This window comes from Triticum urartu, chromosome 3 (assembly GCF_003073215.2).
Source record: "Triticum urartu cultivar G1812 chromosome 3, Tu2.1, whole genome shotgun sequence".
In the NCBI taxonomy this organism is placed as follows: domain Eukaryota; kingdom Viridiplantae; phylum Streptophyta; class Magnoliopsida; order Poales; family Poaceae; genus Triticum; species Triticum urartu.
In genome coordinates, this window is record NC_053024.1 from 361,300,634 (window position 1) to 361,326,645 (window position 26,012).

Genomic DNA, 26,012 nt, shown 5'->3' on the forward strand with positions numbered 1-26,012 from the left:
CGAGTGACCTAGTCCTAAGGCGGGTCCTCTCCAGGGAAGGGCTACATAAGCTTTCACCAATGTGGGAGGGCCCGTTCAAGGTCGTCCACATCTCCAGGCCTGGCGCCGTGCGCCTGGAGACACAAGACGGAGTACCAGTCCAAAACGCCTGGAACATCCAGCACCTCCGGAAGTTTTACCCATGAAGCAAGGCCCAGAGCCTATGAAGCAAGGCCCAGAGCCTGTGAAGTAAGGCCCAAAGCCTGTGAAGAAGGCCCGGTGCCTGTGAAGAATCGCCGCCCATGACACTCTCACGTAATAATGAGTTGGGGCTGTACACGCCCCGGAGTCTCAGGAGTGCCGGCCTCAGCCCATGGGGCTCCCGCCCACGCCTAGTGGCAGCACTTAGCTCCGCGCCGGTGAGAAGACTTGAAGACTAGATTAGGTGTCGGACGTGGCTTTTCATTTGCTTTCCGCATTTGGCTCCCTTTTCCTTAATCGAAATTTGCTTTTGGCATTCCTTGCTGATTTGACCCCCTCACCTCTCGCTGCATTTTTCCGACTCGGGTTAGCTCGTGTTTTCTCTCTCGCATGCCTCGCGAGGGGGCTGGGCAGACGCCCTCGCGAGCATTTTTCTCCCTTCTCTGCCTTCTCGCAAGCCACCCTCGTTCGAGCCTAAAAGCTGGCGTGCCTCTCCTAGTCCGTGCCCCTTGGGTACCGCGATACAAGGCGCCAGGTCAGGGCCAGGGCGAACGGAAAATATTTTAACGCACTTCCTAACAAGCTTTTGCAGTTCCTGAGCAAATGCAAGCCACCAAGGCAAGATGGACACGAGGAAATGAGCGCCTCGTGAGGAAGAGGGCGTTTCGGATATACCAGGTTAAGTTATCTTTGCACGAAATAACAACACAACACGCACGGTGCCACAACTGAGGAACCTTAGTTCGATGCACGCCCCTCCTGGGCCCCAAACCGGTTACATTCTTGATGCAGGAAAAAGAGTAAAACAAAATCAGCGTTGCAGCAATCTGCGGAGGCAGACCCCTAGCGGCACCCCGAGCTTAGCCGGATCCTTCTTCGCGCTTCACGGAGGCGCGGCGACGAGATGACCCACTGTCGCCTTCAATGCGGGTGCGGCGGCTGGCCGTAGTCACCACTGCTGGAGCTATCGCCGGAGGAGGAGCCGCCGTAGCTGGACAAGGCACGGCCGCCCCCGAGGGCGGGCTCGCCCTCATCCTCGTCGCGACCGTCCCCAAGACCGAGCACCTCCTCGACATCGTTCGCCTCGAGGCAGCACCCGGCGCGGCGACCATCTTCCCCAAACACCCTCACATAGAGGGTTGATTCGCCATCGTACTTGAAGTGGAGGGCGCACCGCCGGCCCAAGCCGCGTGCGCGGGCGAATGTCTGCCAACCGCGGGCCAGGGCTATGTTGCCCACGGCGGAAGTCGCGACTTCAACCCAAGAGGCCTTGCTGCAGCAACCATCCGCCTCCAGCCAGAGTCCGCCTGGACCAGAGGCCGGCAGCTCGTCGGTGAAGAAGCGCGGAAGTTGGAGCCAATTGCCAGCCGAATTCTCTGACCAGACGACAAACTCCGGCGACACTTCCACCGTGTGGAAGCACGGACGGGGGAGCCGCGCCACCAAAGCACGCCTCCCCTCGTCAACTGGATCGCCATGGCTGGAACGCCCCCTCCGCGTGTTGCGCCGCTCCAACAGTGGGCCGCGACAGGGGACGCGGCGTGCTTGCGCGGACGGCCACGTCCGCGCTTGGGCGCCGGCGAGCCGGGTCCCTCGCGAGGGGCCTTTCCCTTCTCGGCGGCGGAGAACTTCCTTCGTGGCGCCATTGGTGGCACAGCAAGCAATGGAGCGAGGAAGAAGAAGCAAGCGAGCAAGGAAGAGATGGGCAACGGGGGCTCAGCCCCCCTCCCCATTTATAGCAAGAGAAGGCCAACCGGCACCTCTCACGATCAGATGTAATGATGGTTTTGCTTGCATGTCGTAGGGACTCGTCAAGTCGTGCAGCTGCCGAGGCAGCGTGGGGAAGTGGAGACGCCCACGTCCAATCAACCGCCACGCGTCAACCGAGGCCGCAGGCTTTTGAGGGCCCGCGGTGCTCCTTACTTGACCCTTGGCTTTGCCGCGAAGCCAAGCCCGAGCACACCTTGGGCTCGGGGGCTACTGTCGGCGTTCTGGGAACAGGGTTCCCCAGACTTGCCTGCCTGCGGCCCGCGGCGTGGCTAAGCCAGCAGGCCGTACGGCCCATCTTCATCAACAAGGCATCCAAGACCCTCGCAAGGGGCCAAGCCTCGCGAGGGGGATGACACAAGACCTCCTCTGGAGTGGCCCAGTCGGGCAGGCTCACGACGAGCGGAGATATCAAGGCAAGGCAAACCTCACGAGGCCCTCGTGACGTGAGCCATGACGATCGACACCAGGCGGGCGCCAGCGCGCGCAGCGTCCTTGTTTCCTCTTTGGTGCTAAGGAGGCCTGCGCGGGAGAGGAGTACCGAGGCATCAGGCAAAGGTTGCCATATCGGTGCAACAAGACCAAGACCAGAAGGACGGCAAGACGGAGGTCATCGTGGAGCCCAAGACGGCGTCACCATCAGAGCCTTTGGCAGGCGAAGACCACTTTTGTCAGGATGGCTTGTACTAGCTGTCTCCCTTCAAATTAGCCCGCCATTGTTGGCTCCCTTCCCGCTCAATATTTGGGAAGAGGACCAGGGCCTCTATAAATAGAGTTAGCCACCACCATAGAGAGGGGGACGAAAAGAGACGACAGACAGAGAGAGCGAGAGAGAGAGAGAGAGTCTGAAGGTCATCCAGAACCACACAAGTTAGCCAGACACAAGAACACCTCAACCTCAGGAGGCTGTTCTTCCCATTGTATTGTTCATCATCAGCCCAAGAGGCAATACACCACCACCACACTGGAGTAGGGTATTACACCACAACGGTGGCCCGAACCAGTATAAATCTTGTGTCTTTCTGTGTTGCGAGTTCGTCGAATTCGTCCGCGAGATCTTAGCGAGCTAGGACGTAGATCGGTGGGAGGAAAAGACTTCGCGCGCACCCCAGTGTTCGAACCTTAAGGGTTTGCCGGAACCCCACATCCGACAGTACTGATTTATCTACCAACTCAAGTTGCCATAATAACTAGGGTTTGGGGGAACCTAGAAAATCAACCTAAGTCACATGGTAGCCTAGGTTTGGCAAAATCAACCTAGAAAATCACTTGACATACGTGCGCGATCTGGATGCGCCTACCTGAAAACGGGATCTAAACGCCAAAATCGCATGACAAAATCATCGCAAAATCACACGGAATCTCACGGGCGCGCTACACTGCATCTCCAAAAACAACCGCAACATCCCGGCGCCTCTCAATGTCACTGCGGGAATCGCCGCTTCCCCGTCGACGAGCACTAGGAAGGAGCAAAAACCGCTACAGCTGCAGGGAAACCGACGAGGGGGGTGAGCTGCTAGGGCGGCTGGCGACTATACCTGAGCCAGCGACGAGTAGCGGATGCGTCCCCGCTATGCCTCTGCCTTCCTGCGCAAGCTTCAGCGGAGGTTGCAATGGCAAGCCCAGGTGAATCGCGCGCGGAGGGGAAAATGAGGAGCCAGATGCGGGAGAGAAGGAAGAAATGGAGACGTGGGAGAGTAGAGGGGACTGGCACGAATTCAAAACTGCGCACCCCCCCCCCCCCCCCCCCCCCCCCCCACACACACACACCCACCCACCCCCACTACTCTGTCTCTGTTCATCATTGACCGCCGCTACAGTGTCTATGATAAAAGGGGTCCATCAGAAAAATTACGCACCGCGCTATGATAAAAAGGGTCCACCAGAAAAATTACGCACCGCGCAATGCGACTCGACCAGACTAGGTGCGCGGGCCTCACGGGGACCGACCAGGTAACACTTGGCGGTCCGTGGCCGGCCGTTTGAGTCGACTAGCGGGCACATTTCAGATGGCTGGGTTGTTGTCCGGTGGCCTTGCAGGTAGACAAACTAATAAGCGAACACCAAGGGGTGCATTTTGTGTGGAGTTTGAACTGTTGTGAGCTTTATTTGTAAAGCTGAATGTTTGAATACGTGTGCATTGCTCTGCCGTGAGCGTCATGCGGACAACCGCTCAGTTACGTGGCACCGATCTACTACTACGTTTCTCTGGCTCACTGGTTACTAAGCGGAATGTTCCAAAGCGCATGCGCGACGAGACAGATCGAGATCGAATTAGGGCAAGATCGATACAAAGCATTAGCTCAAAAAGCTCATCTCCTCCGCAGCCCAGGCCAGCCTAGAACCATCCGGCCTACACACGCAGTGTGACACGAGGAGGCAGACACGGAGGCGACGAGGCTCTCGCTCGTCTCGTCTCGTCTCGGGAGGAGTCACGCCCTCGGCACCTCCCCAAAAGCGAAACCATATCCGTGTTCCATGTGGCCGCGCCTAATCGCCGTCTGCCACGTGCCATATCCCGGATACCCTCTCCAAAACCTCTCCCTCCACAACGCCTCCTCCTCCGCTCCTCCCTAGGCAGCTAGCCTCTCCGCCTCCCTCCCTTCCGGCCAGCCAGCCAGCTCGCAATTCCCGCAACTCGCGCCGCCGCGAGGGCAATGGAGTCCACCGGCGCCGCCATCTCGGCGCCGTTCGGCTGCCGCGCGTTGCGCTGGGCCGGGCAGCGGCCTCTCCGGGCGGCCGATGCCAGGAGAAGGCGTGTGGGTTCGGGCCCCGGGCCGGAGCAGTGGAGGAGCTTGAAGGCGAGCTGCGTGGCCACGGAGAAGCCCGACGAGAAGGCGGCGCCGGGGCTGGAGTTCGCCGACGACGAGGACTACGTCAAGGGCGGCGGCGGCGAGCTGCTCTACGTGCAAATGCAGGCCACCAAGGCCATGGAAAGCCAGTCCAAGATCGCCTCCAAGGTTCTCTCTCTATCCTTTTCTGTACTGCTACGGCTACTGCTACTAGTATCTTGTTCTTTGTTTTATTCCCTTATTTAATTGCTGATTTCTATGCATGCTTTGTTGATCTTGAATATACTACTCCACTACTTAAGTGATTCTTACCCACAATTAGTGTTGTGTGAACTTCCAGCGTTATGGCCTATAAAACTAAAATCCCTAACATTAGTCTGTTTCTTTCTTGTGATGTAGTAACATTAGACTGTTTGAAAGATAAAGTATTCCCATAAACACCACAGTAGCAAAAATTAGTCAGGGTACTATTGCAGCGTCTCATCTACATACTATACTACTCCCTCCATATCAAAATATAAACTGGTTTTTGACACTATCATAGTGTCCAAAGGCAGAAAATACACAGGAGCTCCTGGGTGCTTCACACCTCTATACGAATATTAAACGTAAAAAATACCAAAAGAATTAAAAAATCAGAAATTTGGGGATATATTAAACCTGGGTTCTCAATCTACTCCTATGTGAATTTTTGTGAAAAAATACCAACAAATGTGTCTGTGCCGAAGAAAATACTGTCCGAACAAAAATCCATCCAAACCGTTTTTTCTATACATAGGAAATTTTTGTCTTTTTTGCCATGAATAAGTTTCCTGGAATTTTTTCACGAAATTTCACACGGAGTAGATCAGGAACCCAGGTTTGATATCCCAAAATCTCAGATTATTTTTTCAAATTTTTCGGTATTTTTTTGAATTTAATGTTCGTGTAGGGGTGTAGAGCAACTGGGTGCTACAAATCCGCTTCCATCCAAAGGCGTCTTATATTTGGATATAGAGGGAGTAGAACGCAAGTGGCATTCAAATGCACGTCATGCTAGTACTACCACGGCGTTGCTCATTTTTGACAAATCAAAGCAGGAATAGTCTTGGGTCGCCCATGCTTGTCATTCCTGCCTTCCTGGCAGGAGAAGAGTACACAATGTATTTGGTCTTGCGTTAATTAATTGCTCCTTAGGGAAATGTCTTTTGTGCGTTCATTAATTACACCTTAGGAAAATGATAACATGTATACAATCCGTGATGTTGAATTTGTTGATTCGGATGTCCATTCTATTATCCCAGTGTCATGCCTTTGGCTTGCTTTCTTTGGAAACGCCCTTTCACTAAGTATATCATTCAATAATTCCTACGTAGCAAGGCGCCGGATCTTAGTGGGTTACGAACGTCCTAATTTTACCTTCATGTTGGTTTGACTTTGTTGCATGTGCTTAATAGTTATTACTAGGAAACAAGCTCCCAGTCTGGTTCTAACGAATTTTAATTGAACTGTTTGCACAGACAGCAAATAGCTAGACCGGGCATTAAGAATGTTTCAATCCTTCTTTTATTGATACTCTGTACAGTTCTTTTTCTTCAAGGTTAATAATTAAGTTTCGAAGTTCATCGTCATTGTGTTAACAATTTTTTGTCTGGTAGCATCCTTCAAGTAGTTGATTATGTCTTCTGAATCTTTCTTTGCAGCTGTTGCCTATAGCTGATGAAACTTCAGTGCTTGATTTGGTTATCATTGGCTGTGGTCCAGCCGGCCTATCTCTGGCTGCAGAATCAGCAAATAAAGGACTCACTGTTGGTCTCATTGGCCCTGATCTTCCATTCACAAACAATTACGGTGTATGGGAGGACGAATTCAAAGGTAGCCATTATTCGCCACTGTGAAATGTAGCAGCATGCTTGGATAACACCTTTACCAGCATTATCTTAAAAAGTAATACGTTTTTATCTTTTTATTTCCCAGATCTCGGCCTGGAGAGCTGTATTGAGCATGTATGGAAGGATACTGTCGTGTACCTAGACCGTAACAAGCCGATAATGATTGGCCGAGCATATGGCCGGGTGGACCGAGACTTGCTGCACGAGGAGTTGCTGAGAAGGTAGACATTCTATTGTAACGATCTTGGAATTCAGTTGCATCAGGCAGCATGATATATATGACTGTTCCTAGTAACAATAATTAAATAATTGGCAGATGCAACGATGCTGGTGTTACATACCTCAACTCAAAGGTTGAACAGATAATAGAATCTCCAGATGGACATCGAGTAGTATATTGTGAAAGGGACCGCAAGATACTTTGCAGGCTTGCCATTGTTGCATCTGGAGCAGCATCTGGTAAGCTTCTAGAGTATGAGGTTGGAGGACCACGTGTTTGTGTGCAGACTGCATATGGTGTAGAAGTCGAGGTACACAGCAACCCTGCAGAAAGTGCTCCTTCTGATTCGTGGTTTATTTCATGATTTGCATATGTCACTTCATTCATGTCACTCGAGCTGAGAAATTCATACGTGGTTTGTGCCCCAGTTCAATTTTTCAGAATGATGTCAAAATTTCAGGTTGAAAGATATCCGTACGACCCCAGCTTAATGGTTTTCATGGACTACAGAGATTGTTTCGAAGAGAAGTTCTCACACCCTGAGGAAGCCAATCCAACATTTCTCTATGCCATGGCCATGTCATCCACACGAGTTTTCTTTGAGGTCTACATGAATTTTTTTAGCAGTGTGCTTCTGCAATGGACACGTTTCCATAACGATGGGTCACTGACCAAGATAATTTATCACAGGAAACATGCTTAGCTTCAAAAGATGCAATGCCTTTTGATCTCCTTAAGAAGAGGTTGATGTCTCGGTTGGATGCGATGGGAGTTCGTATCGTAAAAGTATACGAGGAGGTAACGAGTTTGGAGTTGATATCCATACTGATTTATCTTGCACAGGTGTGCTGAATTTCTGTTGAGTCTTGATTTCAGGAGTGGTCTTATATTCCTGTTGGAGGATCCTTACCTAACACAGACCAGAAGAATCTTGCATTTGGTGCTGCAGCGAGTATGGTCCATCCTGCAACTGGTACATACAAATCCTCAACTTGAACTCGTCATTCTTTATTATTTGACATGCATATTGACAATATTTTAGAAAATTCATAGGATATTCAGTGGTCAGATCTTTGTCTGAAGCTCCAAGATATGCTTCTGTGATATCTGATATCTTACGAAATCGTGTCTATTCTGGACAATATTTGCCTGGAAGTTCTGAAATGTCCAGTCCATCAATGCTTGGTACAGATTTCTTCCCTTGTTCACTAAATTCAACAGATAGAATAAAATCACTTAAAGATGTTTTGCAGAATAGGAGAAATGAGCACAAGTGTCTGCTGCTAACCACTGTCTGATATTTCAGCATGGGGAACACTATGGCCTCAAGAACGGAAACGTCAGCGCTCATTCTTCCTCTTTGGATTGGCCTTGATAATTCAACTGGATAACAAAGGCATCCAAACATTCTTTGAAACCTTTTTCCGGTTACCCAAATGGTAATTACACCCGCTCGATGCATTTATTGCTTGTTTTCAGGTCCCGGACTAAGTATTTCCTTTTTTCGCGAGTACGCAAGGATGTGTATCTTCCCATTGATAGAAAAAAGTTTGAACAAGTAAATATTTCCTTGCGCGTGACTTTTGATGGATCGATCTCTTGAACAGGATGTGGCAAGGATTCCTTGGTTCGACGCTTTCGTCGGTGGATCTCATGCTGTTTGCACTCTACATGTTTGCAATTGCGCCAAACACTCTGCGAATGAACCTCGTCAGACACCTCCTCTCGGACCCGACTGGTTCGGCAATGATCAGGACCTACCTGACCTTGTAAAACCATTCATTTGACTAGCCTGCGAGAAATCTAGAAAGTGTACAGTTTTGTAGTTGTACATAACATAGTTAGAGATGTTGGAGGATGTCCCCTGCCGTGCCATGTGTTGCCTCTGCCTATGCCTGGTAGTGGAGTAAAGCGTGGATCTTTGTATAGTTGAAGTGGCCATGGTTTAATTTTAGGTTTGGTCTGGGTCAAGCTTCTCCGGGAGCCAAAAGAGGGAGCGTGCAAGAATAGCCAAGAGTGGTGGTCTAATCTGGTACCCCCTCCCTCCCTAGGTCATTTAACGGCGGCATGCACGGGGAGGATCTTTGTAGGCAAGGAAGGAAGGGAGCAGGAGGAAGAGGAGAAGGGACGCTTCCGTCGTTCCCTCAACCTCTCTGCCTCTCCTTTCTCTTTCTCTTGTTGCAACATTTGACATCCATCCAAGTGATCGGAGCATCGCCGGCATCCATTCCCGGTGGAACCGATGATGCAGGGAAGCCCCCTGAGCCCCGATGAGCACCGGCTGACCTCGCCGCCGAGCCTGCACCAGCCGGCGTCGACCATCGTGGTTGCCATCGACCGGGACCGCAACAGCCAACTGGCCATGAAATGGGTGGTGGACCACCTCCTCTCCGGCGCCTCCCATATCATTCTCCTCCACGTGGCGGCCCACCCTCCTGCAGCCAACCGTACGTCGTAACTTTCTTCCGCCACATGATTCTTGATGATTTCTCCCATAAAGCTAGTGCAACAACGTAGCGATGGTGTGTTGCGCAGATGGATTTGCCATGGCTGAGACGACGCAGGACGCGCTGGAGGCTGAAATGATGGAGATCTTTGTCCCCTTCAGAGGATTCTGCTCTAGGAATGGGGTAAGCCATGCACGTATGCATGCATCACTCACTCACTCATCAAGCACGTAGCGAGGGCGTAGCATGCATATATAGGAGTAGGTTGCTGAAGGAGCGTACTGCCTGCAGGTGCAAGAATCGGAGGTGATACTGGAAGAGGCAGACGTCCCCAAGGCCATCATAGACTACATCACCGCCAACAAGATCCAGAGCATCGCGCTGGGCGCGTCCAACAGGAACGCATTCACCAAGAAGTGGAAGAACCCCGACGTGCCCTCCAGCCTCATGAAGGGCGCGCCCGACTACTGCAACATCTACGTGGTCGCCAAGGGCAAGCCCGTCAACGTCAGGCTCGCCAAGTGCGGCGTGCCGGCCGACGACAGCGACTTCCTCCTCGCCACCTACTCCAGGAGGAGCTCCAGGAGCCAGCTGCCGCCGGTCTTGCCCGACTTTTTGTCCTCCAGCAGGCGCTCCATCGACAGGCCCGAGCTCACCACGCGCCCGCCGTTCCGCGAGCGCCCCCTGCAGGCGTCCGCGACCAAGCAGCCCCTCCTTCTGTCGGGAAGGATCGACAGCACCACGCTGCGCTCCAACTCCCACGACCCATCCAGCCTCGACCCCGACTTCGCACAGGCCGTGCATTTCTCCTCCATGGACTTTGGCGAGAACATGGACGCGCTCCCCCTCAGCCCCCGGGAGTCCGGCTCGCCCCTCTCCGCCGTGAGTTCCTCCTACCTTCCTGCTTGCTTGCTTGCTTGCTGTTTCCTTCCTTCCCATCCATCGATGCATGGGTTTAGCTTAGTTGGTACGTGTGCAAGGCCCAGCGCGAGGTGGAGGTGGAGATGAGGCGGCTCAAGCTGGAGCTGAAGCAGACCATGGACATGTACAACGCAGCATGCAAGGAGGCCATCAACGCCAAGCAGAGGGCCAAGGAGATGCACCTGCTCAAGATGGAGGAGGCGCGGCGCCTGGAGGAGGCCCGTCAGTCGGAGGAGGCCGCATTGGCGCTGGCCGAGATGGAGAAGGTCAAGTGCCGGGCCGCCATGGAGGCTGCCGAGGCCGCGCAGCGTCTCGCCGACCTCGAGGCACAGCGTCGCCGCAACGCCGAGGTGCGCGCGCGCCGGGAGGCCGACGAGAAGGTGCGCGCCCTCGACGCCATCGCCAACCACGACTTCCGCTACCGCAAGTACAGCATCGACGAGATCGAGATCGCCACCGAGGGCTTCTCCGACAGTCTCAAGATCGGGGAAGGCGGCTACGGCCCCGTCTACAGCGCCAGCCTCGACCACACTCCGGTCGCCGTCAAGGTGCTCCGCCCGGACGCCCAGCAGGGCCGGAAGCAGTTCCAGCAGGAGGTGGAGGTGCTCAGCTGCATCCGCCACCCCAACATGGTCTTGCTCCTCGGTGCCTGCCCGGAGTACGGCTGCCTCGTCTACGAGTACATGGAGAACGGCAGCCTCGAGGACCGCCTGTACCGCCGCGGCGGCACGCCGACGCTCCCGTGGAGCCAGCGCTTCAGGATCTCGGCTGAGATCGCGACGGCTCTGCTGTTCCTTCACCAGACCAAGCCGGAGCCGCTGGTGCACCGAGACCTCAAGCCGGCCAACATCCTGCTGGACCGCAACTACGTGAGCAAGATCAGCGACGTCGGGCTGGCGCGCCTCGTGCCACCGGCGGTGGCGGACAGCGTCACGCAGTACCGGCTGACTGCCACGGCGGGCACCTTCTGCTACATTGACCCGGAGTACCAGCAAACGGGCAAGCTGGGCGTCAAGTCGGACATCTATTCTCTGGGCGTGCTGCTGCTGCAGGTGATCACCGCGCGGCCGCCCATGGGGCTGACGCATCACGTCGAGAAGGCCATCGAGTCCGGAACCTTCGCACAGATGCTGGACATCACCGTCAAGGACTGGCCCGTCGAGGACGCGCTGGGGTTCGCCAAGCTCTCGCTCAAGTGCACGGAGATGCGGCGGCGGGACCGACCGGACCTCGGCACCGTCATACTGCCGGAGCTCAACCGGCTCAGAAACCTCGGCATCGCCTACGACCAGGCGCGGGCCACCGTCCCTGCTGGCGACAGCAGCTCGCACGGGCAGGAAAGGGTTAGCTCACCGATGGCTGACGCGGGGTTGTGGAGAACGGCGGAAAGCTAGCATTGGCGCACACACACACAGGGTTGTCTGTATATTAGCTCCGTTTCAGATAGAGAGTGAGCTTAAGTAATTACAAGAGGAGAGGGGCATTATGAATGCCCACGTTCTTTTTGAGGTTAAAAATACTTTACCTTGGTGTATGTAGTTTCTAGCATGCTTAACATTGGTGTATGTAGTTTCTAGCATGCTTAACATTGACATGTTTGCAGTGCTGGCTCATTCACAAACTTTGTACATCCATCGATTCAGAGTGTTTTTGGGGGGGGGGGGGGGGGGGGGCGCGGGGGGGGGGGGGGGGGGGGGGGGGGGGGCTGTATATTGACTTTACATGCCGCTGCTGCTCTTTTCCTTCCGGATAAGGCCATAAGGCATGATCCGAGCCCGTCATATATCCTCTGCTTTCTCCAAGGCAACCAGGGCAAACTATTGTTGGAAAGATGCTGCGCCGAAGGAAAAAAAAATTATATGAGATCAGGTCTCACGGTTAGCAGGTGAGACCCATTCTCATAGATGACACGTGCATTCATAAATCTCAAAGCATCTAATCCCCCCTCCCCCCTATTTCAAGTGGGGGTGGAATAGGTGCTTTGTGATTTGTAAATGTCACGTGTCATCCATCAGGATGGGTCTTGGGGTAACAACCGATGAACGTCATCGATGCTAGGAGCGGCTGGTTTGGACGCTACAACCACAGGGTGGCGATGCTGGGAGTGGCCGGTGGGGATGCTGGGAGCGGCCGACATCGATGCTGGGACCGACATTGCCTAATGCTGGAACCGACGACACGGGTTGCTGCAAGCTAGGGGGACCATGACAACGCCTGATGTTGGAACCGAGGACATGGATTGCTGCATCAGACAAGGTTAATTGCTGGAACCGGCTTTGCTGATTGCTGAGACCGACGACTCAGATGCTACGAGGATTGCTGGGACCGATGGGCACAGGTGCTGCAACGAGCGAGGCGCGCTGAGACGGCAAGGTGTGGCGCTTGAACCGGCGGGGCAAGGTGCGGCGACCTGATGCTGGTGTTAGTTAGGAAGAATGAGATTGCACGAATCGATAATCATTAATCGTGTGCATAGTGCACATACATAGGTACAGGGTGGACCGGCCTCTACTTGTCTCTCAAGATGTACAAATATACGAGGGGGAGAGAGAGATACAACGGTATAAATACAGACCCAAGTCCCATACACATGCAGTGGACAACGTACTCTCAACACCCCCCATCCCCTCCCGCGCAGTCGAAGCGTCACCGGAGACACAGAGACTGGACCGAAACTCCTCAAAGACTGGGGTCGATAGTCCTTTAGTCATGACATCGGCAAACCGCTGAGTGGTAGGAACGTGCAAAACACGAACCTTTCCAAGAGCTACCTGCTCGCGAACGAAGTGAATGTCGAACTCAATATGCTTCATACGGCGATGGTGGACGGGGTTGGCGGAGAGATAGACGGCGAACACGTGTCGCTCTACGTCAGGCTATTGTGTCCACCTCGGCCCTTACTGATTTCGTGAAGGTCTTGAGTTCAAGACCCGGCTGGCACATTAAATTGCAGACCCAGCTGGCGCATTAAATTGCAGCCCACTTTCGGTCCACGTTTAGACATGAAGGAGCCGCATGTGAGGAGGAGTGTTGGCGTATAATGTGCTGTCTAGTCTTTTTTATCAGATCGGTCTTTTGATTGCATTGGCTAGAGCATGCATTTTTATAGTTGGGACCGACGAGGAGTGGCATGGAAACGGCAAGGCAAGGCTGCTTCTACGGACAACAAGGCCGCTAGTACTGGGAGCGGCCAAGCGGGTCTGCAGCAACGAGACCAGCGAGTGTGCTGCATGAGTGGGTGGCAACGGCAAGCTGCTGCAGGCGTTGGGTGGCACTCCGTGGGCGCCGTTGGGAGCAGGGGACGAGATATGTGGGATTATTCCTCGTTTGCTTCTTTTGCCGATCAAATCTGAGATGTGGGATCCAACGGCTGATGACTGCCCCTATCGGACGGCGCGTGGGGTGACCCATCTGAGCTCCCGGCCGGTCGGCCAGCGCCTAGCATTGGCCATTTTAGATTGGGTGTGTCTAGGTCTCAAACCAAGTCTCAAGTGATATACTCCCTCCGTTCCATATTACTCGTTGCTGATTTAGTATTGATATGGAACGGAGGTAGTATATAAGAAAAAAAAACTGAAAAGAAATTTTTTGTACAGGTCCCCGTGCAAGATCAAAGGAATATTAACGAAGTCTAAGTCGACTGAGACTTAGCAAAACTGTTTTAGATTAGAGTTGACATGATAGGCTATAATACGCATGGCATGCGACAGGGTGCATCTCAGATGTTACAGTAACGTTGCCTTGTTAAAGGGTAAATTATCAAAATGTTTTTCTCAATTAAAAAAAAGTATTCTACAATTGCTATTTACAGTTTGGTACAGACAGTCCACATGTGGTCACTCTACCATTACGAACCTGAATCTGTTATGCTCAGGTTCCGATTCCAACTCAACACCAAAACTGCAGCAGCCACATTGCACGGTACGATGGTTTACATTTTTGCACGATGCAACTCTGGGGGCAAAAGGAGGCGGGTGTTAATTAATTAGTCAACGAGAAGTGGGAGAAATTCAGAAGGATATACTATCACTGAGAAGATTTATCTGAGACACAACGAATTATAGATACTGCAACGCTACAATGTGGTATGATAACAAGCTACATAAAAGGCTCAAAGCATTTGTTCGGTACTACTACCATCCAATTTATTTGTCACTAGAAAGATTAGCAGACGCACCTCAAAAGGGGTCATGTGAGAGATCTGCCAGCCCATTCACGATCTCTCTTCTTTAACTTCGCTTGCATCTTGTTAAACTTCTGTTTTCCTTTCTCCAGAAGAGGGTCAACCACTACATAGTCATTTGGATCATCCTTCCTAGTCATACCATCCTGTATAAAGATAAAATAGGTTCATGCATCAATTTCCCTTGTGTGCGCGGGAAAAAGAAGAGCCGCAAAGATACCAGTACCTTCGAAGATTCAGGTGCGAAAGTGAGACGGTTGGCATGCCACTCTTTGTAGTCCTCACTGTCTTCTGCCTTTGTTTCCATATTAGCAGGCTTATTACTCATCAAGGAAGCCTTGAACTTCTGTAACTTTGCTAAAGTCTAACGAAAAAAATTGACGTTTAAGAAACAGTTAGGCACTCAACTTCAAGAGCAAAAGCTGACACGTAGAAGAGATGTCAGCTGGAATATGAATATGCATGATCCATCATGAAATGGCACAAGGAAGGTGGACACAAGAAAGCAGAAAAACAATACCTCCTCTTCACGGCCTTGGAGGCTGCGTTTTCTCTGTTTTTTCAAATGTTTCTCTTGATCAGCTGGATTTAGCAGTTGCAAATTAACATCTCCTCTGGACATCCTTTCAGTATTGGCTTCAGAGCCAATACCTTTTTTCTTCAAAGACAGTTTCCGTGATTTTGATGATTGATGATCATCGTCGTCGTCGTCGTCATCACTCCTGTGGACATTTAAATTGTTAATAAATTCAGAGGACAACTGCTAAACTAGATTACCAACATATTGTTAATAAAATCAGGAGCAACTGTGCGAGTAGATTATAGCAGAATACTGTTTAAATTTCGAAGTGTTTCAAACGTGCAAACAAGCAAGACTCTTCTTCCACTATCTGCATAGTACAGGTATGGTAAGACTAAATAAAGATACATTATATTCAACACATCGTAACCCGGTTACCGAAAAGAATTATTGTGTATCTACACAATCCCCCCAAACCGTGAGGCTGCTCGAAATGCTGCACTCTCCTCGCACCCCAGTGTCGCTGGTTCCTTAGTCAGCCAGTCGTGGAGCATCGAGTATTTTTTGTTGCCCTTGAGCCTCCCCCGTTTTACTGCTCCCTCCCGCTTCGTCCCACACGCCCGCCGCTCCCTCCTAAGAGCATCTCTAGTGGATCATCTATATGGACGTGTATAGCAAATATACACGATGCCTGGTAAAAAATGGTTCCCAGCGACTCGTGTAAAAGGGCGTGTAAATATCCACGCCCAGTCCACGACGGTACGAGGCGTGCAAATATACACAAGCAAGCCACGCTCGTCAGCTGGCGAAAACGAGACGGCTGCTTCGTCCCGCGCCCGCCTGGAGGAAGAATCAGAGGAGCTCGCCCCCAGGTCGCCGTCGCCCAAGGTACAAATTCTTCCTCTTCGGCCTTGCTCACGAGCGGGAGGGCGGGGACGGGCGGGGTTTGGGGGGGGGGGGGGGGGGCGGCGCACGGCCTGCAGCTAGATCTGGCGGCGGCGGGCGGTCGACCGCGTGGGGAGGCGGCGCTAGCTGCGGGCGGGGCTAGCTGCGGGCGGGGCTACCTGTGCGAGCGGCGGGGGCGGGCGGCGGGGTGCGGGATGCACGGGCGGGCGGAAGGGGTGCGCGCGGGCGGCGGGATGCAGGCGGGCGGGCGGCGGGGTGCGGGATGCGGGATGCGGGAGAGGTAGGAGGTGATGGGCTGGGGAGGCCGGCGGCCTGCGGCCTGGGAAGAGGACGGGCAGGGGAGAGGCAGGAAATTGCAATGCTTTCTCCATCAGATAGTCCAATTGGAGAGCATTTCTTGTAAATTGTTGCTTGTTGCTTGGCCATGTTAATTTGATGTCAGATTGTGGTCTAAAATAGCTATGCATTGGTTGCTTGCAGATGGAGGGTGACCAAAGCTTCTTGGACACCATTGGTTTTGGTTACACACAAACACAACCAGATAGTCCAATTGGAGAGCAGGCAACTCCATCAACTCAGTATCGTTCTGCAATAACAGAGAAAGGAAAATCCAACAAAGGAAAAAATTGGTCTAGTGATGAGGACAAGGTTCTCATAGCAGCATGGGCAAATACAAGTTTGGATATTGTTGGAACAGATCAAAACCGAGATGCTTATTGGGATAGAATTTCAGAGTACTACAACACACACAAGGAATCATCATGGCCGGAGCGTAATGCTAATGCAATCAATTGCCGTTACACAACGATTAACAGAGAGACCTCTAAATTTTGTGGTTGCCTTCAGCAGATTTTAAATAGGCAAGAAAGTGGAAGGACTATAGAAGAAAAGGTATGCGCATTTCTTGTAATTCTATATGTGATGTGCAATATTCTATATGTGTTGTGCTTATTTTAACAACATATTTATATGTGCAGACAAACGATGCACACATTTTGTTCAAGGAAATGGATCTTAAAAAAAAAAGAAGCCTTTCACACTGATGCATTGCTATGTAGAGTTTTCGAAGTATCCAAAGTGGCAGACAAGAGAAGTTGAAACTTCTCTTAAGAAACAAAAGAAGACCATTGATGCAAGTCCGGGCAGAGCCACCAATGATCCGGCTGATGCATCCTCGGTACGTACTGATGCTACCTCGATACACACTGATGCTCTTGAACATGAGAAAAGACCTGATGGTGTGAAGAGGGACAAGAGAGGTAAAGCTGATGACAGTGCTTGCAAGCTGTCATTAGAAACTGTGTGGGCAGCAAAGCTAGAGAAGGATGAGATTAAAGAGGCGGCAAGAAATGCTCGCTATGCACAACAATTGGAATTGCGAAAAGAGGAGATTGCACTCAAAAAGAATGAGGATGCACGAAACGAGAGGGAGGATGCACGGAGACAGTTTGAATTAGATGAGAGGATCATGCTCATCGACACAAGTGGTATGACTGATGTTCAAAAGCAGTTCTACCAAGCTAAGCAGAAGGAGATCCTTGCTCGCGGCCTAGGGTAATGTGAGCTATATGTTGTAGTTGTAAGAACTATTTACTGCTTTCTGCTAGTTGAGGACATGGATTACATCACTCATTGCATAAATATTTTTATTGATAGCTGCATTACAAAGACATGGATTACTCGTTTCCAAACTTTTGCCACACATGGTCAATTAGATCAAGTTTAAGCTGATCATGTTCATCGAAATTTCTAATCCGATGAGTCATCTGAATAAAAGAGCTCAGTTCTTCCGCATGAGTACGAGAGACTGTGACTCTTTCTCCCATTGCCTCAAAAGTGCAGCTTTGCCGACCAGTTTGTCGCTCCTCTTCAACTATCATATTGTGCATTATGACACAAGCTTTCATGACATCAGTGATTTCTTTACGTTTCCATCCTTTAGCAGGTCCACGAACAATGGCAAAACGGGATTGCAGAACTCCAAAGGCTCGTTCCACATCTTTCCTAGCCCCCTCTTGCTTCTTGGCAAAAGTTTTATGCTTTCTGCTAGTTGGAGCTGATATGCTCTTCACAAATGTTGCCCACCGTGGATACATACCATCTGCAAGGTAATACCCCATTGTGTACTGATGGCCATTGATGCTATAATTCACTGGAGGAGTTTGGCCTTCGGCTAGCTTTGTAAAAACAGGAGAACGTTGAAGAACATTTATATCATTCAGAGACCCTGGTAAACCAAAATAAGCATGCCAAATCCAAAGATCTTGTGAAGCAACTGCTTCCAAGATCATAGTGGGCTCGCTCACATGGCCTTTAAACATGCCATGCCATTTTTTGGGGCAATTTTTCCACCCCCAGTGCATGCAATCTATGCTCCCTAACATACCGGGAAATCCTCTTTCCTCCCCTATTGCAAGTAACCTAGCAATGTCTTCTTCATTTGGAGATCTCAGGTACTTTTCCCCAAAAACTTCACAAATTTTGATCACAAATTTCTTGCAAGACTCTAAATTAGTAGACTCAGCGGACCGGATGTACTCATCAACATAATCAGCTGCTACTCCATATGTTAGTATCCGCATCGCCGCGGTCATCTTTTGCAAAGGATGTAACCCAAGAGCTCCAGAAGCACTTCTTTTTTGCGTAAAATAATCATCATAGTCATGCTCAAGTATACCATCAGCTATGCGGTTGAACAAAGTACGCGACATCCTAAATCTGTGCATAAAAATTAAATGAGACAGGGAAATGAAAAAAGGACCAAAGCAGAGAAGTGTACTAATTACGAACCTTCGTCGAAACAAATGTTCGAGAAAGCGAGGAACTTCTTTGAAGTAGTCGTCCCACAGAAGAAGAAATCCGGCATCTCTTCCTCGATCGATTGACTGACATCCATGCTTGGAACCGCCATGGCGTCGAGCGTTCTTCCTCTCTTCCTCCTCGCGCTCGGCGAATGCTGCAAGTATGAGTTCATCGTCGCCAGATGAAGATGACGAAGAACTCATGTCCCAAGTGGATGTGTTCATTGTGTTGCGTGAGAAACGATAGAAAAATCTAGGTGAGGAGAGAAGTGTGCTGGAAGAGGTGGTAGGAGTGGTTTATATAGATCGGAAATATGGCCGTTGGAAATATAGCCGTTTGAAAATATAGCCGTTGGAATATACACATCCTAATTTACACGTTCCACTGAAAAACTGGGAGGTGTATAATTTAGCAAGGTGTATATGGACGTGTATATGGAGATATACACGTCCAAATTTACACGTTCCACTAGAGATGCTCTAACCCTAGCTGACAGCTAGGCGCCACTCAACCCGTTCAATGTGTCGGCTGCAGGGCGGACGCAGTGACCGAGAAAGGGTGAGGCGTACCAGCGCAGAGAGCGGGCACCTCACTGCACGAGGCTTAGAGATGTCAGGGCTGATCGACTCCACGGGCCACAGAGTTCCCCGCCATCCGGACAAGTTGTGTCTGGCTCTCACAAGGTCGCATCCACCATATCCGGTCAACGAAAGTCAGGGAAGCCTAGATTACAATTCACAGCATGCTGAAGATGTCATCCTCTAGAGTCAGGGCTGCTCCTCCACATCATCCAGTGGCAGGCCAGCCTCCAAGGCACTTGCGCTGGCGAACTCCCACATATGTGAGCCACTTCATGTACTTCCAGGGCGGCGCCGCCCTCGAGTTCATCATGGTCGACAAGTATGCCATCGCATAGTGCCATATCATTTAGCTACGAGTACTTGTGGTTCTCTATTCCGTTCAGCTCCAGTAAAAAAAAGTAGACCTATCAATTCAGCTACGGGTACTTGTGGTTCTCTAGCCATATCATTTAGCAAGTGTTGTGGACTTGCTATCAGCCTATCACCATGTAACTGAAATTTAGAGGCTTTACAAAATTAGTTGAAGAGCTATAACTGTCAGGGTCCCCCCTACATTTTTAGCTGAAAAGAGTTAAAGAGCTATAATTTCACATGCCCTAATATGTATGTAGCATTAGTTTATTCCCCTATTCTGCAAGCTAAGAGTGCATAAATGATACGCACAGGAAAAAATATAGTATTTTAGTTGCTATTGTTCAATGTTGTAGTGAAGAACTTTTTTTTTCTGAGCCTCTTTTCATCTTGGGAGGTATTTGATAGTTGTGCTTCAGGAGAGCAGTTTTGAATGGTATTAAGAGCTTTTTATGATGAACTGTCTGTAACATCATGAATGTTTGAGAACTTCAGGCCGTAACATCATGAAAGAAATTCATTGAGCACCGCTTAAGAAGAATGACAAGCATGACCAAATGGTTTCATGCCTGGGAGGTTGACCATGGGAGGCATTTTCTTGGTAAGACAACTTATGGAGAGATACAGGGTGTTCATTGACTTGGAGAGGGCCTACTGTAAGATACCGCAGATTGTAATGTGGTGGCCCTTGGAGAAACACAAAGTCCCAACAAAGTACATTACCCCCATCAAGGACATGTACAATAATGCTACGACAAGTGTTCAAATAAATGATGGCGACACTGATGACTTTCCAAGTAATAGGACTGCACCAAGGGTCAGCTTTGAGTCCTTATCTTTTTGCTTTGGTGATGGATGGGGTCACAAGGGATATTATACAAGGAAATATCCCATGGTGTACGCTCTTTGCGGATGATGTGATGCTAGTCGACGACAATCAAACAGGGATTAATAGAAAGTTATAGTTGTAGAGACAGACGTTGAAATCGAAAGGTCTTAGGCTAGTAGAACTAAAACTGAGTACATGAGGTGCAGTTTCAGTACTACTAGGCACGAGGAGGAGCCTTGATGGGCAGATGGTTACCTCAGAAGGACACCTTTCCACATTTGGGGTCAATGTTGCAGAATGATATCGATGAACATGTGAGCCATCGAATCAAGCTGGATGGATGAGGGGCGCTGAGCTTATGGCATCCTCTGTGACAAGAGAATGCCACAAAAACTAAAAGGCAGGTTCTATAGGACGGAGATTCAACCTGCAATGTTGTATGGCGATGAATGTTCGCCGACTAAAAGACGACATGTCCAACAGTTAGGGGTAGCAGAGATGCGCATGTTGATATGGATATGTGGCCACACAAGAAAGAACCGGGTCCAAAATGATGATATGCGTGATAGTGATAGAGTTGGGGTAACGCCGATTGAAAAGAAGCTTGTCCAACATCGTCTGAGATGATTTGGGTATATACAACCGAGGCCTCCAGAAGTGGAAGGATATAGCATGCAATGCATAATGTCAAGAGAGGTCGAGGTAGACCAAACTTGATATGGGAGGAGTCCGTAAAGCGAGATCTGAAGGACTGGAATATCACCAAAGAACTAGCCATGGAAAGGGATGCGTTGAAGTTAGCCATCACATGCCAGAAATATGACCAAGTTTCGAAATCTTTTGGGTTTCCACTCTAGCCTACCCCAACTTATTTGGGACTAAAAGGTTGTTGTTCAGACATGCAGACACACACAAGACCATTCTTCTAGTATCTGCATGACATAGATACTTATGTTTAGATTACCACATGTTATATTCGACACATGGTAACCCTACTAAGAAAAATTGTGACCACACAATATGCAGAACTAAACTATTTATCATAATGGCAAGCCAATGAAAAGTAATTTCAATATAAACAACAACAACAACAACAACAACAACAAAGCCTTTAGTCCCAAACAAGTTGGGGTAGGCTAGAGGTGAAACCCATAAGATCTCGCAACCAACTCATGGCTCTGGCACATGGATAGCAAGCTTCCACGCACCCCTGTCCATAGCTAGCTCTTTGGTGATACTCCAATCCTTCAGGTCTCTCTTAACGGACTCCTCCCATGTCAAATTCGGTCTACCCCGCACTCTCTTGACATTCTCCGCACGCTTTAGCCGTCCACTATGCACCTTATGTCACAAAGTAATTTCAATATGATTATGTTAAAATATTAGAAAGATCACATAATTTGTTGTCATTCAGAATGGTGATATTATGTCCCTGGGTAACTTATTGCCTGTTACCAGATATGAATACTTGTAAGTAGTAACAGACTTATAAATGAGTTTTCAGGAAACTAACGCTTAGTATTAAACAAAAGCTCAGGACTAAAAGGACATGTAGGAATAGTGTTGTTCACAAGAACAGATATTCTGGTTGATCAAAACATCATAACGATAACCTACCACATTGAACTAAACTACCAATAGATATTTGCAGAAGAAAAACACAGTGCATAAGGAATAAGGATAAGGAACATATGGATAAGGTAGACATAATAATAGAACCTGTGAGCTGGTAATTCTTTATCCTTCTGAGGAGTTTTATCTGTATCAAAGAGGGGGAAACAGATTGCTCAGTTTTCCAACTTATATGCAGCAATCATGTGACATCAGCCAAAAAAATGCAAGTAGCTGCAGGAAATTACATAATCCTGCCTCTCATTATGTCTGTCATGGCACAGTAAATGGCTGAACTGGAGAAGGGCCATCTTAATAGAAACAGGAATAGCAAATTACCTTTCTTGGAAGATTGACTCTGCCGAATATCCCCAAGCTCTCTACGCTTTTTTAGAATCCGTGAACGCATCCTGTTGTCAAAATCCTCCTCATTCTCATCTTCAGGAGAATCATCATTTTCTGGATCATGCTCTGGCTCTCTGGAGTCAGCTTTCTTCGAGATTAAAGCCTCCCTGATAGATAGGACAGTTTCATTTTTCTTCTCCTCTTCCTCCTTGGACTGGATATTTGCAACAAGCACAATGGTGTTCAAATTTGACAAGGTCTAAAAATATTCGATAGTAAGCAAGTAGCTCTTATTAAGCAAAACCTGATCAGAGCCCAGGATACAACTCATGTCCTAAACCAATTCAAGACGAAAAATGTATTTGAGTTATTAATGGTGTATAACAGGAATATATTTAACTATATGAATAATCAATAGAAGACAAAAGACAGGAAATTAGTCCAACAAAGCACTCGGTACAAAAGTGCTCCTTAGGTAGTTAGTGCTGTTAAAGAGAGAATGCTAGAAAGAAATAAAGAAAATGGTCCCATTTGTGACTGGCCTTCTAAAGTTGTTGATTGGGAACCAGTGAGGAAGCATGATCTACACAACTATAAGTCAAAAGAATAAAGTTGACTAAGTAAGAAAGCTAGCAACACACATCTCTGGTTTCAGATGGTATGCACACTAACATAGCAGAAGTGTGCTGCACAGTATAAAATGCCATGTCCGCCAGTTGGACAAGGTCTCTTTAGGTTTTTGTGGTGCAATATGTTTGCTAGCAAAGGATTGGTTAACATCCTACAGATTTCCTCAAGCACAAGGGACACAATTGATAATACTCACCAGTTGTTCAACCTGTGGTTCCACTTTAAGAAAACGGGGGTCATCGAGCACATCGTGGATACTCTTTATTTTGTCCTTCACAAAAGAAGCTGCCTCATTCTCCTCTTCTTCTACTTCATCTCCAAACGAGAGCACATTAAGTTGCCTACAGGATGAATGGACAGTCAAATGAAATCCAACACCGATACCTTATCTTTGCAAGGAAAATTGGTTCCAACATGCAGAGAACATACTTAACAGCTTTCTTCTCTGGTTTCCTCTCAGCATCAGCCTTGGGAGCAGGCTGAATCTTCTTAAGTTGTCGTGGAACTATATCATCAAATGGGTTCCAGAGTACCTATAAAAGCAGAAACACACATAACTAAGCAACATCTACTTAGGCTTCACAAGTAACAGTAAAACAGATAGAAGAATCTGCTTCATTGCAGAAGTACCAGAACTAAATGAAACATGAGGGGAATAACTACCTCAACTGAAAGAATTTTCTGTGGGTATACAGGCCGATCATCCTTATCAGTCTCGATATCAGCCAAGGCCAGAAGATTGAAGATAGAATCCCCAGTGACCTGGACGCACACATACATACATGGTAAACTGTATAATCACCTCCAATGGGGACAGTCAAGGTAGACACGTACCTTCCCAAAAATTGTATTCTTCTTATCAAGCCAATCGCAGCGGTCAAGGGTAATAAAGAACTGGCTTCCGTTCGAATGAGGTGTGCCAGCATTGGCACATGCCAATAAACCCCTGTGATTAAACCTCAAACGTGAATGGAACTCGTCAGCGAACGGTGCCCCATAGATGCTCTCACCCCCTGCAGATTGATGTCAGATACTCATCAGGTTCAGTTCAGAACACCCCCAAATCCACCAATCACATGTATGGCTCGAACGATATTCAAAACTGAGACACTAATCATTAATTTGATGCACAATCCGCGATTCAGTTGGGTAAAGACCGACAGTGAAATCCGGAATCAGAAACCCTATATCGTAGGTCTGGTTAGGGTTTAGGATCTCACCGGTGCCGGAGCCGGTGGGGTCGCCGCCCTGGATGAGGAAGGACTTGATGACCCGGTGGAAGAGGGTGCCGTCGTAGTAGCCCTCCAGGCATAGCTGAACGAAGTTGCGCGTGGCCTTGGGGGCCTCCTTGGCCCACAGCTCGATGTCGATCGGACCGGCCGTTGTCTGCACCACCACCTTCCCTTTCGTCGGCGGCTCAAGCACATACACCGACGACATCTTGCCGGCCTGTCCTACCCCGCCGGCCGCCGGCCGCCGCCTCGACTCTCGCGCTCCGGCAGGTCGGTCTGTCTCGAGATTGTGGTTCCGGTGGTCCGGTTCGTCTGGCCCTGTTTGCGCTCGATTCTAGAACCGCCTCCACCAAATCGCCTGTTCCACAGAGCTGTTTTTTGTTATGGTAATATGTGTCTGGTGTCTCGTTCATATCATAAAAAACAAAGTACAAGTCGCGTAAAAATCGACCAGACAAAACTAAAAAGATAGCAAAATATCTTTAAATTTGACACTAACATATCATAATCTCATTCATATCATAAAGAATAAAGTACAAATCACGTAAAAATCGACATGATAAAACTAAAAAGATAGCAAAACATCTTTGAGTTTGACACCAACACCCGTCATCTATCTCCGGCATCACCACAGTAGCCACCGAAGAAAAGAATGACGAATTATCTCCTCACCCGAACTCGACGCGGCTTCATCGCTGATATGCAGCTTTGCGGACCTCCAAAATAGCTCAACAGAAGTAAAGTCATTGTCGTTGAACGAATCATATTGGGGCAACACTCCGGACACGCCATCGAACTCCAGATTTGGCACCCCATCACGACTAAGACGCCGAAGGAGGAAACCATGCCTGCCATCCACGAATCACGAACCCAGCACACGTTCCGTCTTTCAGATGTCGTCGATGCAGACCATAATCTGCAATCGCTCCTGGACTACCTCCCAAGCTCCACACCGACGCTGGAGCAAACGTCGTCGCAACGGCGGAGCCCAAGGACACAGGTCCACCAAGAGGATGCCGCCGCCACGCCATCCTTACTTGAACAGACTGGCTTCCAAATCCACCCCCAACCGTAGGACCGATGGCCTCGTTAGGAAGGATCCGAAAAATCTTTATTCAGCGTTTTCATCGTCGTCACCGAAGCGAATACGATGAACAGGCTAAAGACATAGACTACACGTGAGTAAAAACAATCCACACGCGTGGATCCGGTGACCCCCCTCACCACCGACGACCGAGATCGCCGACGAAGGGGAGCCGCCGGAGGACAGCGCTGAAAGATGGTCTCTCCTGACGGCGGCTAGGGTTCCAGCCGCCAGGGAGCAAGGAGGAGAGAAAAACAATCTGGTCACGTTCCACATAGATGTTTACGCGCCATGAAAACATAGTGTATATGGTATGTTTCCTTAACGTGGATACGTATTACTCTTCTCTTCTCAGGTAACATGGAGCACTTGTTTAAAAGGCTACAACTATTATTTTAAGACCCCTAAATATTCCAAAGAAGAAATGTACTATATATACAGATGTGTAGTATGTGCATATGAAGTTTTCATCAGTATATCTTCTAAGCTATGGTGTACACCACAAAGACAAATATATATAGTTTCAAATGGAATTAGTCTTTGGTTTTTTAAACCACAAAATTATTATTTTATGTAGCCTACAAATAAATAAATTCATAGCCACACTATTTGGACGTGCCTACTAAGTTAGAGCATCTCCAATAATAGTTGCAGAAAAAAAATTACTTTTGCATCTTCGAGGCCCAAAAACCCCTTTCCGACACATGATGTATATGCAAAAAAATATAATATATCTCCGC

General features: G+C 49.2%; 3 protein-coding genes and 1 pseudogene across 4 annotated transcripts; 3 read left to right on the forward strand and 1 right to left on the reverse strand.

Moving 5' to 3' along the window:
* Positions 1 to 4,328: 4,328 nt before the first annotated feature.
* Positions 4,329 to 8,758, forward strand: LOC125543989 (lycopene epsilon cyclase, chloroplastic). Its single transcript, XM_048707511.1, has 10 exons — positions 4,329 to 4,907; positions 6,422 to 6,593; positions 6,696 to 6,831; positions 6,927 to 7,140; positions 7,291 to 7,434; positions 7,521 to 7,628; positions 7,707 to 7,803; positions 7,884 to 8,015; positions 8,137 to 8,269; positions 8,438 to 8,758. Exons 1-10 carry the CDS (start codon positions 4,605 to 4,607, stop codon positions 8,601 to 8,603), a joined length of 1,605 nt encoding a protein of 534 aa, XP_048563468.1. The 5' UTR covers positions 4,329 to 4,604; the 3' UTR covers positions 8,604 to 8,758.
* Positions 8,759 to 9,008: 250 nt separating this feature from the next.
* LOC125543988 (U-box domain-containing protein 52-like) lies at positions 9,009 to 11,777 on the forward strand. 2 transcript variants are annotated; one of them, XM_048707509.1, is made up of 4 exons: positions 9,009 to 9,277; positions 9,366 to 9,460; positions 9,569 to 10,159; positions 10,258 to 11,777. In XM_048707509.1, the coding sequence occupies exons 1-4, from the start codon at positions 9,073 to 9,075 to the stop codon at positions 11,590 to 11,592; spliced, it is 2,226 nt and encodes a 741-aa protein (XP_048563466.1). In that variant the 5' UTR covers positions 9,009 to 9,072; the 3' UTR covers positions 11,593 to 11,777. The 2 variants fall into 2 exon arrangements, with proteins under 2 accessions (XP_048563466.1, XP_048563467.1); XM_048707510.1 differs by having other exon boundaries at positions 10,264 to 11,777.
* A 2,036-nt stretch (positions 11,778 to 13,813) lies between these two features.
* On the reverse strand, positions 13,814 to 24,560 carry LOC125543990 (peptidyl-prolyl cis-trans isomerase CYP57). Its single transcript, XM_048707512.1, has 11 exons — positions 24,177 to 24,560; positions 23,791 to 23,969; positions 23,620 to 23,718; positions 23,386 to 23,489; positions 23,153 to 23,297; positions 22,321 to 22,540; positions 22,090 to 22,129; positions 14,902 to 15,103; positions 14,608 to 14,745; positions 14,376 to 14,527; positions 13,814 to 14,152 (listed from the first exon to the last, which is right to left on the reverse strand). The coding sequence occupies exons 1-10, from the start codon at positions 24,394 to 24,396 to the stop codon at positions 14,387 to 14,389; spliced, it is 1,488 nt and encodes a 495-aa protein (XP_048563469.1). The 5' UTR covers positions 24,397 to 24,560; the 3' UTR covers positions 13,814 to 14,152; positions 14,376 to 14,386.
* Positions 16,235 to 17,375, forward strand: LOC125543991 (annotated as a pseudogene).
* Positions 24,561 to 26,012: the final 1,452 nt, after the last annotated feature.